Here is a 19,845-nt window from a genome sequence, read left to right on the forward strand (position 1 = left end):
ATATATATATTTCTTTTCATATGGTTCAACTAAATGTCACCAGTTCCCTGAGTAACCTTCCAAGGATATTTTAAGCATATATAAGCAAATACATATATATGTTGTTTCCCTGTTCCCCTTAAGCAAATGGAAAGCTCGCTTTAAACACTGGTTATGCACTTTGCATTCTTTTTCACTTCATAATACATTTTAAAGCTTATTCTATATCAGTATATATAGACTCAGATCTTTTTTTTTTAGTGACTGTATAGTATTACAGTATTGAAATTAGATTACTTAACAAGCTCATTTTAATTGCTTCTAATTGTTAACTTTTACAAATAAAGCCTGTGGGCAAGTGTACCTGTAGGATATGTGAAAGTGAATCTGAAGATAAATTTCTAGAAGAGCAGAGCCAGCAAGTGGCATAGAGGTTAAGGTGTTGGCTCTCACCTGACTGATTCCATGGTCTGAGTCCTAGATCTAGCTGCTTGAGGATCATGCTGGGCCTGTGTGTGTGGATGCCCAAAATCCAAAGAGAAGGATGGAAGAGAAGGGACTGTGGCATGACCATCCCCCCTGGGGGGTGATTTCTTACTTTCCCTCTCTTTTCTTGGATGAGCATATATACCCTAAAGCAAAACTAAATAAATAAAATAAAATAAAGTCTAGAAGAGGACTTGTTTTTATCAAAGGTTTTATTTGAGCCTTATAATGGCACATTGGTAAACTGCCCATGAACTATGGCTGGAGTGGATCATGGCGTCAGGACCCTGATAGGTTTGTTCTCTCTTTCTCCCTCTCTCTCTCTCTCTCTCTCTCTCTCGCTTGCTCACTCATGGAAGAAATAAATCAACTTTTTAAGTGAGGCTTTATTCATTTGTAAATTTGATAGTTATGGATGAATTATCTTCCATATGAAACTGTTTTTAGTTGCCACAGGGCGTATGTGCTTTGCAAAGACAGAGAGAGATGAAGAAAGCACCCTCAGCAGGGCATGGCTATGCTGCTCTGTCTTATCCATTTTCCATTCTGTTGAGATTGGGCCTGCACACACTCCTGGTGTGTTTTTCCAGCTGCTGGGGCTGGTACTCAGCTCCCTTAACAAACAGACTATGGGGCTGGCCTGAAATTTATTTTTTTAAGAGACCAACTGTAGCATAGAGAGCAAGTGACTTGACAAAAGTCATAAGAATTATAAAACAACTGGGGTGAGAATTCATGATTTTTGGTTCTTGACCTAAAACTCTCTGAATGCCTGGGCTCAACAAATTCAGGAATATCTTAGAAACCTCATACAGATTACTGAACTATAATAAAATCTATATCTTCACATATTGAACTTTAAGCACTGTGGATTCAACTTTGAGAAAGCCACCATGCCTACCTCAAGGAATCTAAAGTCTAAAAGGGGAGACAGGTAAGTAAAGAAGCAATTTCAGTTTATCCTGGTGGGGTAAGAATGAGACAGAGAGGATGCAATGAGAACATGGGAAGGGTTCCTGGTCAGAAATTTAAGGTGCCATTACTTAATCTACAAATATCCTTATAAAACTAACTATGACTTTGTTCTTCAACCCTCACTATTTCCTATCCCAAACCTTTTATGAGTTATTGATAAGTAGCCACATGAATGGCTTCGTGAAAACATGATGTAGTTGAATAATAACAATAAAGGCTACTACACTATGTGCCCAGTAGTATGCTTTCTGGCTCAGTCTCAATGAGCAGTGCGACCTTGGGTAGGTAACGTCTCCCTTGTGTCCTTAGTGCCCACTACTAGAACAAAAATGTGGATCAGGTGACCTCTGAGTCCTCCCCCATGCCCCAGTTCTCATATGCCATGTCTCTATTTCTAAGATCATTGAACTCTATGGAAAGATGATGGACAAGGAAGTGTTTAGGCATTGGGGACTTGGGAAAGGGAGCAGAGGCCTACATAGTCCTCAAGCTGGGTAAATGAGCCTTGGGAATTTTGACTTTGAGAGAATATGCTGCATGTGTCACATAAATAGCAATACTGACCACAACTTACTGTTATATTTTCCTAAGTGCTTTCATATGTCGTTTCATGTGCTCTATATAATGATATGAAGGAGAAGGTAGAGAAGTACTACTCTCTTCTGGAGGTAGGGACACTGAGGCAGAGTCAAGGTAGGCTGCTCAGCCTAAGACCCATGGAGAGAGAGAGCAGTATCCCCTGGGCTAGAACCCAGCACTCTGTCCTGACACCTGACCAATTCTGTGATTCTGTGTAGAAGCAAAATTCTGGGTGGAGTGGTGCAAATCTCCATGACTTTCAGAAGCCTGCACTTAAATGGCCTTTGTGGTACCTCCCTCACCATCCTCCCTGCAGCATAATAAGCCTTTCCCTGGTTGCTGGAACCAGACCTTTATTTCCATAGAATGAGTCTAATGAGAGCTTTTGGTGACTCAGCACCAATCGATCTGGCTGCTGGGCTTGCTCTGGCCTTTGACTCAGCTGTGGTGAGACTTCTGCCAGGCTCTTGTTTCCAGGCTGGGATCCTTTGATAACCTGCCTCATTCCCAGATCCTTTGAACTTGGGTCCTGTCTTTCCTCCCTGGGAGTCCAGCCCTGGTCTAGAAGCCTATCCTGAAGCTGATTCAGGACATTAACCCAGATCTATTATACATTTTTGATTTCTAGATCCCTTTGGCTGTGCTCAGTTCAACAGTTGGACACCATCTATCGGATTGCCCCAATGCTGACCACTGATGTCTGTCTAGCTCTCATGACATGTTTCCCAAATAGACTGCCTTCTGGGCTCCCACTCCCACTGCAGTTAGTTTTGCCCCTAAGCTGCTCCCCACTGCAATGGAGAATGTCCCAATTTCAGGATCAATCTGGGTTATCTGGTTGTCTGCAAGCTCTAAATTCATAGCCATTCCTCCCATCAAAGCTAGAAACAGATGAATGGAGCAACTCACAAGCCTACCCTTTGTAGGGCCCCATTGGCCCATCTGTGAATGTGCTGCTAGGTTCCCTTCCCTTGCAGGTATGAATAAGAACACAGCCATTTGGGGCCCCTTGAGGGAACACTCTGTCTGAAAACAGACGTGATTACTATTTCCATCACCTTATAATCCTTTAATCACACATTTGCAGCAGGAAGCCTGGGCAGGGTGAGTCCATTCATATAAACAGCAGGAAAAAGGAGGCTCTGTGCTATATGCCAACCGTGCTTAGTGGAAATGTAGGAATTGCTGGCCTTTCATGAGCAGAAAAAGGAATAATCCAGGTATTTATCCCAAACAGCTCACATTCTAGTTGCTGGGATCTGCGCTTACATTATGAAGGCTTTGACAAAGACATATCACCCTTCCAGGGCCAGTGGGGGTGCTGGCTTGCACTCTTAGCTTGGCAGTGGGCTGGAAGGCCTGAAAGGACAGGCTCTCTGGGCAGCTTACTGCCCCTGATTCTCCTATGTATGCATCTTGCCCTTGGATCTTAGAAATATTGATTGGAAGCCCATCATCCTACCATGAATGAGATAAAGAATCTAAGGGAGTTTCCAAAACCACTGTTTGAAGTGAGTCTCTAAAAGTCGCAGGGCTGTTTTTCCTTCCCAGATGAATAAGATGGGGCAAACAGGTACTAGGACTCTAGAAGGGGAGGAAGAAAGTTCTTCCAGGGCTTCTCTGTATGAAACTGAGAATTTTAACCATGAGTCAGGCAGCAGAAATAGAGAGAAGGCCTTGTGACAGTACAGTGGCACAAGCCCACTCTAAGAAGGGCATCTCAGCCCAAGAAACATACCTAACTTTCTTCATGTCAGGTAATTTCCCAAGTAGAGGTAAGACTTTCTCTCTAGAGGATTGGTCTACTTGTGCATATGCATCTCTTTCCTGGGCTGAAGGGGCATTATCATGGCTATTGCTGCATGACAGACCAACCCAGAGTAAACGTTTGTTTAGCTCACAGGCACCTGCGGTCAGCTGATTTTGGCCAGACTTGACCGGATACAACCATGTATTTCTCATCTTCCCTCTAGGGCCAGTGGGGATGGAAAAAGCACCTGGAAGTGAGCAGAAACATGAAATAACCTCAGCTGAGAATGGCTAAAGACAAAACTAAAAAGTGGAGGAAGAGAGCTCCCTCCTGCAAAGTCACAAAGAAAAGGGCAGGAATAGAGGAGAGTGAAGAATTTGGACTAATGACACAAGCCTATGTAACCCAGAAAGATGTCAGAAGCATATACCTGACCTTGATACTCTTGCAGAAGTCTGCGTCTGCCTACCTGTTCTGTCTGGGGGAGATAAGATGAAGAGGGACCCTCCTGAGGAGGACCCAGTCAGCTCAGAGTAACTCAGATTCTTGACTCCATCTTTCTTGTGCTGGTGAGAATGTGGGCACACAGAGACTAGAAAGACTCTGCCTGGAGCCAATGAGGACTTCAGTCTCGTTAGTGGTTAGGTCCTCATTAGTAGTTTTCATGTCTGAAATTTCCCTGGGAAAATTAAATAGTCGAAGGAGCACAGCCAGGAGTGAAAAATAGAAGCAACTACAGGTTCAGGTCACGTGACCCACGTGATTGCTAAACGGGAAGCAGGAGCCAGAGACGAGTAAAACCGTGCCCTGACCCGACCAGAGACCCGTGCGTGGAGGCAAGAGCTTGTAAACCATCCCAACAAAGAGTTCACAGAATTTTGATGAAAGAACTTGGCTATGCCAAGATCCTGGACTCTTTTAAGTCAACCAGTCTAAAACAAGGACTGTTGAGTTTTCATCAATACGGAATGACTGTGAACTCCACCGTGGTGACAACAGCTGTGATGGTTTTCCTAAAAATCTGTGTGAGACAATGTTCCTTCCTAGCTCTTCTATCCCCCCAAATTAAATATACACTTGCAGTTTTGTTCTCTACCATAAAGCGTATTATGTCACCGTGTCTCATTTACTAGAGGTTACCAAAAGAGAGCTAAATTGGGATTTTGTTTGGCTGCCGATGACTTTCCCCTATTACCCTAACTCATTTTCAGTGGCATTTCAACACTTCGGTAATGAATTAGCTCTACTGGTTCTGGCACAAAGAAAAGAGGGTTTAAATTAATTTTCAGCAAGGGATACTATTGGTCCAGGCAACTTCCCTCCCACTGTGTTAACATCAATGTCTTGTCTCGTTAAATGCCGATAAACAAGTGTAACACTCTAACAAGCCACAAATTGGCTTATTGACACCTCTGTCAGCTGTTCTCTGCTTCCAAATCCCTTGCTTTTTAGACATATAGTGGCTGTACAAAATGGGACTCGAACGGAACATCGGAATGAGAAGATGCTGGAGTTAGCTTTCCCTGGATATGTATTTTTGCTTTGACTTTCGTCTAAGTAGATTGTGTTAATTTAGTCTCTTCATTCCCGGGGTTCCTTTGGGGCACGTGTACTCATGGCTTCTGAAGGGGTCCACTCTCCTTCCTAGTCTTTGACAACTTTCTTAAGGAATGTCTCCACTGGCTATTACACTAAGCAATCCTTGCCACGTCAGCAAGTCAGACCACTGAGGACAAAATTGCCAGTAGCCTTTTAACCTGTTTGCTTTGTGGGAGTTCTCGACCCTAAAGACACTAGGACATAGGACAGCTTGTGATGTTCAGTACGATGCTGCACTATGAATGGCCATCCTGCCTGATAGCAGGGTGACAACAGCCGGTCATCATCCAATAGGCTCTTTTTATTAGAGGACAAGGGAAGAGAGCTTGGCCTTAACCCATAGCAAGAGAACCTTAGTTAAAAGACCAGGAAGAGCTGCATGAAAGTGAAGAAAAAAAAAAAAGTGAAGATAGTTACAGCTCTGTCTGAAGGCTGGTACATGGCACATGATCAGGGTCACCTATCTTGTGTGACCTCTTCTTTTTTTTTTGGAGAGGTTTTTGCTGTAGGGCACGTGCGCTTGCCAGACAGACAGAGAGAGACAGAGAGACAGAAAGTGATAAATCATCCCCCCAGGGAGGATGGCCATGCCGTAATCCCTTCTCCATTCTCCTCTTGGGATCTTGGGCACACATGCACATGTGCCCGGCATGAGTTTTAAGCCACTGGGTCTGGGATGAGAACCGCAGTCAACTACTTGGGAGTCCAGTGATATAGGCATTACGCTAACTGCTGGTCCCCGTGTGACCTCTTCTTAAGATCCCAGGAACAATATAGGCAGCAATCCAGTCACCTGAAACAGGCTCAGGTGACTCCAGAGGATGACAGGGGATGGATGAGATGATTCGTTCTTTTGATGCAAATGTTCTGTAATTTTTCTAGTATTCAAAATCAAACTCTATTTTTCAAGTTCACATTGTTATGAATTCATATAGAAAATCCGTTCTCTATAAATCTTCCATGGGCATAGCAGTGCTATCAGTGATCAGTAGAATTAACAATAGGAAAGGGATATGAAAATGACATTGCAGCGGGCCGATCTCCAGGAAGATAGCTTTTCTGCCCCTGCCCAAGACTGCACCTCATTCTGTGTGGTTAGGAAAAACACTCCATGCTCTTCCAGCTTTTCTCAAGGGCTCAGAGCCCATAGGAGACAGGAAATGGCAATGAGTGTATGTGAATCTGTGTGTCACATGGCAGGCACTGGGTGTAGAGGAGGTGGGCATTGAGGGAGGGGAGGGGAAAGATCTGGTAAGAACAAAGTTGGTCCACTCAAGGTAGCTTTGATCACTGCTCCCTTTGAAGTTTTCCTTTGCAGGCTCTTGCTCAGCATGGAAGGGCTTCAGGGCCTCCCTCTTGTTCCCATACCCTCACTTGATAGCTGATCTCATCTAGTCTTCTGGCCCTAAATATCCAGACCTCTTCCCTGAACTCTCTGATTGCTTGTCTCCACTGCATGCCTAAGGGAGATCTCACACTTATCATGTCCCAAGGTCCTGATTTCTCCCTCTAAACCTGCTTCTCCTACTTCCTTTCTCATCTCAATAAGTGGTAACTCCATTTGGTCAGAGAGTCAAGCCTAGAAAACCTCTTTGCCTCCTCTTGCTCTCATATTACACATCCAGTCTCTCTTATTGGCCTTACCTTCAAAATACTGTGTCTCCAGAGCCCAGTGCTTGCCACTGCACCAGCCCTCCGTCTTAGTCCAAGTCCCCAGTCTCTTACTTGATCTTGCTCATTTCACTCTTGTATCAGTCCCTACAGTTAATTCTCAACAGTCAGGCAGAAATGAACGCTGATCATGCTCTTTCCTGCTCAAAATCTTCATTCAGGGAAAAGCCCATGACTCTATATGGCCCTCGGGGTCACATAAAACCTGGCCCCCTAACCTACATGGCTTTATCTGCTTGCCCTTTCCCCCCTGCTTGCTGTGTTTTGGTTGCACTGGCTTTTTTTCTTTTTCTCACACTGCGCTCCGAACTTTGCAATTGGTGTTCCCTCTTCAGGGAATGCTCCCCCCACCCGCCTCTCCTTCTTCCCCCATCCCCGCCCCCATTTGGTAAGGCCCACTCAATCAATTCTTTTAGGCCTTTCACTAAAGCCTTCCCTGACCACCTCATATGATGTTGCTCCCTCTACCCCCAGAACTGGCAAACCTTATGTTCATTTCCTGCCTTTTCTTTTCCATATTTATTACCATCATGCTTTACTTAAAAATTGTCTGCCTTCTTCACAAGAATATAAATTCTTTAGGGTAGATTTTTTGGGAGCACAGAGGGGAATGAGGTGGAGGTCTGCTTGTCACGGCTGTATCCCAGCATATAACAGGTACATAATGGATATGAATGTATGAACAAATGCAGGAGTACCTTTCTCTCTCTAAATCCCAGTTGCCATCAGGAATCTCAGGTAAGCACAGTACCATGAGACGCCTATTCTCCCCTCTTCGCAGCTGTTTCCTTGGTCCAGAATATTCTCCTCTCCATCTAATGCACCTCATCCTTGAGGGGGTCAATTTAAATACCATATCTTCAGCCTGGGGGACTAAATTAGGTTCCTCTATTGAACGCTTCTGTAGTTCAGGGTATTTCTTTTTGCAGCACTTTGCATGCTCAAAATGTTATAATAAATCATTCCTGGCTGTTGTTTACTATCTGTTTTCCCCATTAGATTGTAATGTCACCAGGCAGAAGACAAAGACTTTCCTAATCTGTGCTCATAGTTGGGTCCAACATGTGTGTGTGTGTTTGGCTAGGAAGAGTGGAAAGAATATGAAATTTATAATGTTCAATTGGAGACATGATGAGGCCCCTCCATGGAGTCATACATTTTTATCAAATTTATATTGTGTCATTGGAAAAGTCATGACGTATTTTTCTGTTTCTCTATGCAAAAATGCATTGTGACTTTCCCAACAACCCAATAAAGAGAGACAGACACCATTTCAAGGCCAAGGCTCACCCCAAGTTGTGAGAGGTGACTAGAGTCTGTATTTGATCCCCCGCCTGGTCTGAACGAGCAACTGATTGTCATGTTATAGGTTTAGGAGCTAGTTTGGGAACGAGTTAGGTTTAAGATCCTCATAAGATATCCAATGGAGATAAAAGACAAGATTTCAGGAAAAAGACTAGAAAGAAATAAAAAAGATATTTAAATACACATAATTTTAGAGTCAGAAGAAGCCATTTAACCTCATGCTCTCATTTCCCAGAAAAGAAAACTGAGGCCCAGAAAGTTGAAGTGACTTCTTTGAGGGTCACACAAGTGACAGAATGGGGCTAGAAGTTCAGAAACTATGATGCCAATATATGCTCTTTTTGTTATGCCACAATCGCTTTTTTCCCTTCTCTCCCCAAAATAAAATCCCCTCTTGAAAAATTTTTAAAAAGCTTAACAAGAACATTAAGAAATGAGAGACAGCATTTTAGAAAGTAAACTCGAAAAGTGCCATTTATGTACAGTTTAGTACCTTTATTAACCCTTCACTGTGTATTTTAATCTAACCTGATTTCTTCCCCTTGGTGTTATTTATTTATTTATTTATTTATTTATTTATTTATTTATTTAGAAAAAGAGCTTTTTGCTGTAGGGCATGTGTGGTCACCAGAGAAACCGTGAGAGACAGAGGGACAGAAGGCAAGAAATCATCTTTCAGGGATTGGCCATACTGCAATCCCTTATCCTCCATTTTCCTTTTGGGATTTTGGACATGCACATGCACCCAGCCCAGTGTGAATTTCAAGCTGCCAGATCTGGGACTCAAATGGTTGGCCATGTGGGAGTCCAGCACCTTAACCACTACACCACCCAGAGACACACACAGAATGAGAGAGAGAGAGAAACACCCCCAACGGGTTCTTCTTATTATGGTTTACCTCCAGCTTCGGTCAGCCCACCATAGTTACATCACAGTTGGTGTACTTAGGGAGCTCTTCAGACACACACCTAGAACCTTCCGATGAGTGTCAGCCTCACAAAACATTGCATTACCACTGTGCACCGTCTGGCCCTCTTAGTCATATTTCTGAGCTTTTCACTCCAGACTAGGCCCAAGATTATACTTTCCACTCAATTTTCTGTATTAACCCAAGGCTCTTCTCAGACATGGCAGATTACTCTCTTCTGGGTAGATGGAATACACATCTGAATCAAGTCCCCGGATTTTTCTCTTCCTCTTCTGAAACTCTCATTCTGCTGGGAACCTGTGATTTCCTTTTCTCCACAGTTTCCACCTTCTTCATGAAACTTCTGTTACAGATCTATTTGGATATGTGTGCATTTTGCTGGTAATTTGAATACAATCAATACTTTTTTGATGATATTTTCTTATAGCATCATTTCAAATTTGGTTTAGATATCAACTCAATGTCCAATATGCATCACCAAGAAGGTTTCAAAGAAGTTGGAAATACCATTGTTTGCCTGATGGGCAGTTCTAACACATTGGGACATGCAGACATGGTAAGTGGATTCTCAGGTCAGTGATGGGGATCCTGCCTCTTGCCACTCCATTGCTTTCTTCCTGAGAGAGAAAAGTTACATCATGTTCTGCCTGAATTACTGCAGTAACCTTCTCCTTGGTCTCTCTGCTCCCACCTCCCATAGTCTATTCAATAGAGCAACTGATCTATTTAAATGAACTATTTAAAATGGAGGTCTGCTTCTGGCACTTCTTAACCTCAAGCCCTGAAATTTCTCTTAATTCTTAAGAATGTAAGCTAAAGTCTTCATATCAGCCTGAAGGTCCTCGGGAATCTGCCATTTACCCTTGTTATTCCCTCTTTGTTAATTTTTGATTTCCTCTTCTATTTCTATTTCCTTTCTATTTCCTCCTCTTAACTCTCATCCTCACCCTCTGGGCTCCCTCTACATCAGCCCTTTTGCTATTTGCTATAGATGGAATGTTGGTGCTCCCCCACTGAATGTTAAATATAATTTCCAGTGGGATGGTATTTGGAGGTGGGGCATTTGGAAGTTGATTAGGTCATGAGCTCAGAGCCCTAAGGAATAAGATCAATGTTCTTATAAAAGAGTCCCCAGAAAGTTCCTTTGTTCCTTTGACTGTGTGAGAACACAGCAAAAAAATGGTCTAGGAAGTGGGATCTCACCAAATTTCTGGATTTGCTGAGGCCTAGATCTTGGACTTTCCAGCCTTCAGAACTGTTGTTCATAAGCTAGCTAGTCTATGATATTTTATTATAGCAGTCCAAATGGACTAAGACACTATTACATCAGATGCTCCTGCATTAGCATCTTTCTACTGGCTGTTTCACTTCATAAAGTTTTTGACTTCCCTCAAGTCTGACGATATCACATCTTGGGACCAGCAGTTAGTGTAATGACTATGTTGCTGAACTCCCATGTAGTTGACCTCGGTTCGTGTCCCAGACCTGGTGGCTTAAAACTCACGCCGGGCGCATGTGCGTGCGTGCCCAAGATCCTGAGAGGAGAATGGAGGAGAAGGAATTGCGGCGTGGCCTGTCCCCCTGGGAGGTGATTTCTTGCCTTCTGTCTCTCTGTCTCTCTCTGTCTGGCTGGCGAGTGCACGTGCCCTATAGCAAAAATCTCTCCAAAAAAAAAAAAGATATCACATCCTCTCAATTGGGACTATTATAGACACCCTATTTAATAGGTGTCTTCACTCTATACTACCAATCCTCTTAACTACTTTACCTTCTTTTTAATCACTGCACTTAATCACCTTCAAATATTCTATAAAATCTACATATGTATGTTTGCTATCCACTGTCTAAATAGGATGCTCACTCTCTGGGGATGGGTGTTTATTTTGTTCTCTTTTGTTCCCATGTACCTAGAACAGTACCTAATACATGTCTAAGCAAGTGCCCAGAAAATACCTGTTGAACTGAATTGCTTGATTTCTAAGATTCTAGAAATCTTAACTGGTAGCTGATATCTTTTGAATCCTTTCTCTGTGCTAGGGCAGATTCAAAGATTTGTAGATGTATTAATTCATTTAACAGGCCCTGAGTGCTAACCTGTGACTGTTTAAATCCCTGTTAACATGTAAAACACTACTTACTGATTTTGCAAGTATAACCAACTGGAACTGGCCTAAGAGAAAAGGGAGAGAGTGTGTCATCACGCCATGATCCCCAGGGAGGAAGTAAAAATGCTGCCTGCACTATGATGGCCAATCAGAACTAAACAAGTTTCAATCCTTCATTAGCAGAGAAAGTTTAATGAACCACAAGGACTGTGACATGAATCAACCAATCAAGAAAGTGCCAGTAAGAATCTTTTGTTTGCATAAAGGACCTAAATGAAGAGTTGGGTAGGTCTCTATAAAAGACCCCACTTTTTGGGCCAGCCAGAGAATATGGCCGACTACACAGTTCAAGACCTGGTGGCTTGAAAAACATGTCAGAATGTATATGTGAGTACACAAAGTCCCAAGAGGAAAATGCTCCCCTGGGGGGAGTGCTTTCTCACTTTCTCTCTCTCTGGCAAGTGCATATGCCTCATGACAAAATGAACTAACTAATTAACTAACTAAAAAAAAAAAAAAAAAAAAAACCACTTTTCTACATTGGGAGTGAGAGAGGGCAGGTTTAAGATTTAAAGTTTTCTTCTGCCTCCTTTTTAGCAGGCTGTGCAATAAAAGTCTTTCTTACTTCAAAACCCAGTGGTGTAATAATTGGCTTCATGTATGTTGGGCAATGAACCTGCTTATTTGGTGGTACAAGTGATTCTCAACCTTGTGAAACTTATTCATGACAAAGCGGGAGGGGGAGGGACCAAAAGGGGAAAGAGAGGGAATGTGCAATTAGAAACATTGGTTCAGCATGCCAATTGTTTTTATTATACAAATTACCAAAATTAAGCTTTAAAATATTCTACTCTGCTATTGGATTGGGATGAAGGGAATAAACAAGATGGAGTAAGACAGAATTATAAGTGGCTCACATGAAAATAAGGTCCTGAAATGTAGCATGCATACTGCAGGTAAACAGAAGCACAAAGAGCAAGAGGGTTGACAAGATACAACTGATTTATTTTTCTGTGATGCTCAGAGTTAAAAGAACATTTAGACTTACACTAAAACACAAGTTTAAAAATACATATGTAACCTGAACTGTCTGAATCTCCCAACCCATGACTTTCTCTTCATGGTAATAGTTTTATTTCTCAAATCCTCACCATCACCTGCCCATCCAGGACATTGGCCCTTGTGGACTCCCTATTCCCTGGGATGGCTGGAAACCTTCAGGGTTGCTGGGTTTTACCTTGGATGGAGTGGGATGGGAACAACCCTCACATACAATTTGGTCACAGGTGTTGCTGTTCCCCACAGTCCTGTGCTGCTCAGGACAATAGCCAAGAGCTGCATGTGGCTATTGGGCACTTGAAATGCAGCTAATCTGAATTGAAGCATGCTTATTATAAAATGCTCACCGGATGTCACAGACCTAGTACAAAAAAATGTAAAGTATCTTCATTCTATCTTTTTCGTATTGATTATATATTGACATGATAATATTTTGGATCCTGAGTTAATTAATTTCAACTTCTTTTCTCTATTTTACTTTTATCAATATGGCTACAAGAAAAATTAAAATTGCATCTCAGCTTGCATTTGTAGCTGGCATCATGTATCTTTCTCTTTTTGAATTTTTCTCATGAGAGTGAGAGACAGACAGAGGGGGAGAGATAGAGAGAAAGAAAGAAGCTCTGTCAACAAGGTCATGCTACGATCACACTATGATCATCCCAGCCTTCCTAGCAAGCCAGCTAGGATCATGTGTGTACAAGTCAACCAGGAACCAAACCCATGATCTCCCATAGGGATCCAGCCTTGCTTCAGCAGTCATTACCTCTGTGTCCTGAGCTAGCCCCAGCACTATATTTCTGTTGGGGCACACTAGCTTTCCTGGGCCAGCACACACCCTTGCCACCATGCCATGTCCACACTGTTTGATGTCACTAGGCAGGATGTCTGTTACCCCACTAGGGTAGCATCCAGTCTCTGCAGTGCCCCAGCCCTCACCCTGTCACTGTAGTACCACCAACACGCTGGAGTGCTCAAGGTCTCAAAGCAACCCAGTGCTCTGTGGCAAGGTGGGAGAGAACATCTCCTTTCCCTTTCATGTTCCTGTTAAAAACATCTCAGTGTAGAGAAAACTGTTTGTGCTCTAGTATCTTAGACTACATGGAAAGTTTTTGTTTTTTTTTTTCTTTTTTTAATTTACTGTCATCTCTGCAGGAAAACAGGGAGGTAGGTCAATGTCAGGTTTTTACTTTGTTGTTTTCTGTTTATTATTTGATCTTTGTTTTGCTTTATTTTTTATCTTTAAAATCAACTTTCTCAAGGGATAGTCTGCCTAAAATGAAATGTAAGTGTTTTAGCTATGTAGTTTTATGAGTCTTAAGAGATGACAAACCATGTGACACCACTCTCATCAAGAGAGATCATTTTTATTATTCCAGAAAGTTCCCTTTACCAGAGAAGACTTGAGGGCTAACTGAAAAGCTGTATTCAGAAACCTACCTTCTCATAACTTTGTCAGGAGCCACCTGTCAGGCCTGGCTCTGTCTCCCTGGAGAATGATTATTAGCCAGGAGACTCCTCCAGTTTTCATCTGTTGAAAGCAGGAGCCTCTGCAAGTTCCCCAGACTATCCAAATCCTGGTCCAAGATAAGCCTCTGCAACACACAGTCACGGGTTTTGTGCTTTGTTTTGTTTTTGTTTAGTGAGATACAAAGTGATCTCAGCACACAGATCAACCTAAGGAGGCTTCAAGAAGGAGACGTGTGCTGTGTTTTGTTTCATTTTCTGCAGCATTGAATAAATGGAAAAGCAAGAGTTGATAGGTTTGAGGAAGAACAGCAACAGTCAGAGCCTGTACAGACTCTGACTCTCAGCTCGTCGCTCAGATCTTTACTCTTAGCTCACACTGTTTCATCCTCTCTTCCTACACTCAGGTCACGCTGGATTACTCCAGTCTTTCAAACACACCAACATTATCACTTCCTCGGGGCCTTTGCACAGGGCCTTTGCACTCCCACGGACTGGGAAGCTCATTGTCCTCTATTTGCACACCCCACTTCTTTTCATTCTCAATTTAAATGGCACTGCCTCAGAAAGCACTTCTTAGCCCACCCAATCTAAAAATAGTCCCTCATAGTATTCATTTTCTTTATTCCACTTGTCTCAGTTTTTATATATAAATTTGCTTGTTGTGTGTTTATCATCTGTGTCTCATATCAGAATGTGACCTTTATGAAAACAGAGATTGCTCTACATTACATTGTAATATGTGTTCAATATTCCTCCTTTTCTTGCACTTTTATGACTCAACTGTGAGTGAAGTATTCTTCCCTACTTGGCTGATTTTCAACTTGGTCCTTGTTCTGACTAACACTAAGGAAATACACTGTGTGTGACCAGGGGCTTTGAACGTACTTGTGTGGTATGGTTTGATTTCTCTCTCCCAGGAGAAGATCTTCCCTACATAACTGTTGTTTCTTCTTCCTAGAAACTGAAACGATCTGTGAAGCAGACCTGAACTTACTCCTAAACACTTGAAGAAGTGGTATCCACACCACCCTGTAGCTCTGTGAACAAGAAACATAAATTGTTGTTGTTGATGGCCACTATTATTTTGGGATGGCTTCTTATGTGTAGCATCATTGCAGTAATTTCTGACTACTACATAAACTTACTACACACAGGCACTCCATAAATATTTGTTGAATAAATCAAAGTCAAAAGGTAGAGAGTGTAAAGAGTATATCATGAGGACTTTGGAAGTTCTAACTTAAGAAAGGAGAGGGTGGGCTAAGGCACAGAAGGAAAGAAGAGCCCAAAGATTCGTTAGACTACATCCCTGGAAAGAGCTCTGTGACCTCGGAAAGATCTTCTAGTTTGTTCCCAACAACCATATTAGCATTTAAGGTGTCCTATCCAAAAATTTCTAGACATTTTTCTAGAGAAGACTTTTAGAAAGTGGAAGATTGGCTGAAGTTGAGCCAGCTATTAAGATTTAGGTACAGAATCTTGAAATCACAGAACCATAAAACAGAAAGAACTCTAACCCAGAAAAATGGAGCAAATTGACTTCAGTCAGCTTTTTGGAGATAGAGTGAACACAATTTTCCACTTTTTTTTTTTTTTTGTCCCTGTGCCCTTTCCACTACTCTGTGTTGAGTGTAATGAAGTTTGATAAGGGAAAAGAGGAAGGGGCATACGTGGGATGGCATGTCAGTTCGAATGAGGATCAAGATTGAGAATTATCACCTATTTCCCTTCCAACAATGTCTTCGTGGGGAGCGGGCTAGAGGCATGCACTAAGGACCAGAGCAAGGGTCTCCTGTGGTTTGAATATTAAATCACCTCTTTGCAATAGGAAGTTACTGAAGTTTTTGTTTGAAAGACTCTCTTGCGTTTGAGTTAAATACAAATATGATCAGATGTTTAGGAGAGTAATTCCTTTGCCAGATCAATCCCAATCTGACCACTCCCACCTTCACCCAAACAGCATTCAGTTGGGTTTGGTTGTACTATTTCATTAGTACAACTGAGAGACATTCTTTGTAAAGGCTGATTCTTCCCCATGGCAGGCAGCGTGGTACCAGGCTGGGGTGCTAGAGAGGGATACACTTCTTCTGTAACTGGAGGCCATTCCATCAGCTGTTTATGGTACTGTTCTCCTGCACCTTGCCAGTCCATCTGACTACACACTGGATGTGCCTGTTCACCAACAACTTTGTCAGGTATTCACAAGAAGGGCTGTGTCTGGGGAAGTGAAAAACATGGAACATTTTATCACTTCCCTAAACTCTTTAGAGCTTAGGCTCCCAAGGGGTCCAGCAGTGCCGTAGAGTTCAATTATTCCTATTTCCATGATCTCCCTGTTAACTTTTACCCCATACTCTTACATGTCTATAACACATTCCTTGTGTCAGAGGCCAGGAGAGAGAATATGCTGATGGGAGTATCAGGACTGCAACAAGTTTCCCCCTATCTTTTAGACATTTTGCTCCAGAGATATTTTTATAATCAGGAAACTCTAATCAATGTGACAGACCAAGATTGAACATTGAACAGGAGCCCTTCCTTGGTCCTATCTTAGGGCCTGACATAGGAAGTGCAGTTGAGGGGGTGTCTAGGGTCAGAACTGCCCATTAATATGAAAAACAAAAACAAAAACCTTGAAGGAACAAACTCAAAGACTTGATGGCCTGCCAAATAGATTAAATGTTGATATCTACAGTAAGGTAGAATTAACTTAGGGAAACGGGGTCCTCTGTGTCTTAGCCCTCATCGTATCTACACATCTTATCCTGGATGGAGATTCAAGCTGGGAGCAGAATACCCCAGGAAACAGTTTCAAGACTTCACAAACTGGGCTGAGCTGGCAGTAGGGCTTTTGTCTATAAAAACAAAAGTGAGGTCCAGACATCAGCATCTACCCCATGCCTGGTCCCTCTGCTTGAGAGTAATGTCCTGCATGCTTTCTAGTCCACCAATAGCATAGAAGATTGAGGGCAAGATGGAACTGACCAAGGATAGCCTGGTCTGCAACAGGGCCCATTATTTTCTGTGATAGTAGTAAGGATTGGGAGAGAGGGCACAGAGTGTGCAGCTATGGCCTGAGCTTTTGGGAACTCTGCCTACTGGCTTGGTCTCTGGTCATTTGTTTGAGTGGTCATTACCACACTCTTCCAAAAAGGTGAAGAATACACCCCAACCTTGGGCAGATGCTTCTCTCTCCCTCTCTCCCTCTCTCTCTCTCATTCTTGCTGAGCTTCCTATTGTAGGCAGTGGGGGATGCTCTCTGCAGAGTGTAGTCTCAGAGCATCCTAGCTGTAGGTTGAATTCTTGGTGGAACCTCAGCTTTGGGCACTCAAGGAACTGAAACAGAGCAGGCTGGAGGTGGAAAAACACCACAGTTTAATACATTTTGAAGGACAGTGAAAAAAGACCTTGGCCCCAAATCAGATTGTTCCTGATCTAAAATTAAAAGCGACTTAAACCTTAGCATTCGAGAAGAGCGGCAGATAATGGCTATGAGGGTGGGGAGAGCGATTGCTTTTCTTTTCACCTCATGGCTGGGAGCAGACCTTTCCAAGATTTCTCTGGACAGGATTATTTACTGTCTTTAAAAAAAAATTGCACTTTGCATGAAGATTTGCAAATGCCAGGCACACGGCATGCCGGGTGCCCAGCCAAACCTCTTGTGGTTAGCCTTGAAATGAGATCATTTCACAGTAAGAAAGAGGTCAGGTTGCAAAGAGGAGAATTCATTTGGCTGCATCAATATGTAGGCTGCAGCAAAACCACAGGATAAAATTTTGTTGCCCTGTCATAGCTGAAAGCCCTGGACACAAATCTGAAGTCCTAAAGCATCTACTTCCATGTCCTACAAGTCCCTCCTGTGTACTCGCTTCTTTCACCTTACCAACCACTCCTTAGAATGATACGATATGAATGCAATTCCATTCTGTAATGTCCATGGATCATAAAAATCTTCTAAAATCATTAATACATTTTTCTGAAATCAAAAATAAATACTTGTGAGAGGGTCAGATTTGCCGTTCCTAAATTATTTTGTATTTGTCCAGCCAACATAAAATGAAGGCTCTTCCTTTGCCAACCCAACTATCAGAGAAGTAGCCAGTCCATCCCATCCCAACTTAATTCAATCAGGAGTTCCTGGACACTTCCTGTATGTCCAAGATAGAGCCAAAAGCACATATGGCCAGTTCCCTGACCTAGATGTGCTTGGATCCTTGTTGGAGAGACAAGTGAATATGAAATTATTAGAAAGTAAAGCAAAACAAGTTGTAAAAATGAATGGTACTCTAACTGCACCAATATCCTAGTGGGGACAAGGCAGCTGAAATAGAAAAGGCATGATAGGTCAAGGTTATTAAGGAGACAATAAAGATACAGGACTTAGGATGGGACCACTTGTTCTCTTATTTCTTCTTCTATGCTGATTTCTATTTTGTCATCAGAGGATGAAATTATATCAAGCATCATACCCATGAAATAATGTTTAATTCAAACTTTGGGTTTCCTTCAGTATACTAGAAAGATCTGCTGATGCAGATAAGAAAACACCTAGGTTTTTGCTACTCCATACAGAAAAGTTAGTGAAGGCTGCCCTGGTAGGCCAGGGACCTTAACATGGCATTTCGCTAAGTAAAAGGGTTTTGTTAGGCATCTGAGAGACTGAAGATTAAGCGTCAGCTCTGTTACTTCAGCTTTGAATAATATAATTTTTAAAAATAATTATTTCTTTAATTTTACCTAACATTATTATTACTATTTAAAATTTGCTATAGGGCACATGCACTCATGAAAGAGAAAGAGAGAGAAAGTAAGAAAGCAAGCCACCAGGTCTGGGACTCAAACTGTGGTTGGCCATGTCGGAGTCCAGCACCCTAACCACCATGCCACCTCTAGCAACATATTCTAAAAGTATTCTGAGTCTCAGTTTCTCAGCTATAAAGTGGGGGCAATAACAACACCCATTTCCTGGGTCTGTTGTAAGGATTAAATAAAGTGAGCATTTTATGTGCATGAGCATAGCATGTACTCAGTAGCTATCTACTGTTATTATTCTCCCTCCTTTAAGAATTCCAGAACATTAATCCTTTTAGGAATTGAGTGTCCTAGTGTCTAATATAGTGGTAATAAACAAACCAACAGGATATCAAGAGTTTACAGACTATACTCACCTGTTGATGGTCACCCCAGTCCATTTGACTTCTCTATTCATGTAGATCCAAGCTGGGGGATCAATTTCTGGCTCTTAAAAAAAAAGGTACACAAATGACCCCCTCCAGTCATTTACCCCTATTTGTCGATTCTGGCCTTTTAATGGAAAGGGCACTGAAATAAACAACAAAGTATATTCTCTTTCTCTTTGTTTGTTTGTTTATTTGGAAGCAAAAAAGAAGAGACAAGCTTGGAGCGTATTTCAGATCCATAAAAGACAAATTAATTATCCCCAAGCAGAAGCTGACCTTTAGCTGGCCCCAGCTCCAGCGCCTGAGCCACAGCTGCACCTGCTTTGAAGATGACAATATCCACTTGCTAAATACTAATAATTAGTCACCAAAGCAGGATAAAGAATGCAGAGCAAAGTGAACCTGCAATTACTGTACTCATGTGCATCCCCTGCGCCCTTGGAGGGCCAATTACCCCAGCACATTACCATAATTGGACTGACATGTTAACAGCGTCCTCCATTCTTTGAAAGTGTCACTGTCCCCCTTTCCTGCCCCTCACAGTCTTGAGCCTGTGGACTGTTGTGAGCTATGCCTTATGGCTAGGGCTGGCTGAAGATGTCAAAGCTGTGCATCCTCTGAGGGTTTAAGGCATATACCAGATGGCCTATGTGCAGGACACACATGTATACAGAATTGAAAGTCGCTGTTACACACATTCACAATTTCTCTCTCCTTCAACTCTACCCTTACCTCTTATGAAAAAATAACACAATTTA

General features: G+C 42.4%; 1 protein-coding gene across 1 annotated transcript in view; it reads left to right on the forward strand.

The window, feature by feature from the left end:
- The window catches only part of LINC01750 (long intergenic non-protein coding RNA 1750), a 46,850-nt gene extending 31,455 nt beyond the window's left edge, over positions 1 to 15,395 (forward strand). The window contains exons 5-6 of the mRNA XM_027772290.1: positions 9,723 to 9,829; positions 14,866 to 15,395. Of these exons, the coding sequence (XP_027628091.1) occupies positions 9,723 to 9,829; positions 14,866 to 14,895 (137 nt within the window). The 3' untranslated portion in view covers positions 14,896 to 15,395. The remainder of the gene's footprint in view (positions 1 to 9,722; positions 9,830 to 14,865) is intronic.
- The last annotated feature ends 4,450 nt before the right edge of the window (positions 15,396 to 19,845 follow it).

This window comes from Tupaia chinensis, unplaced genomic scaffold (assembly GCF_000334495.1).
Source record: "Tupaia chinensis unplaced genomic scaffold, TupChi_1.0 Scaffold000270_2, whole genome shotgun sequence".
In the NCBI taxonomy this organism is placed as follows: domain Eukaryota; kingdom Metazoa; phylum Chordata; class Mammalia; order Scandentia; family Tupaiidae; genus Tupaia; species Tupaia belangeri.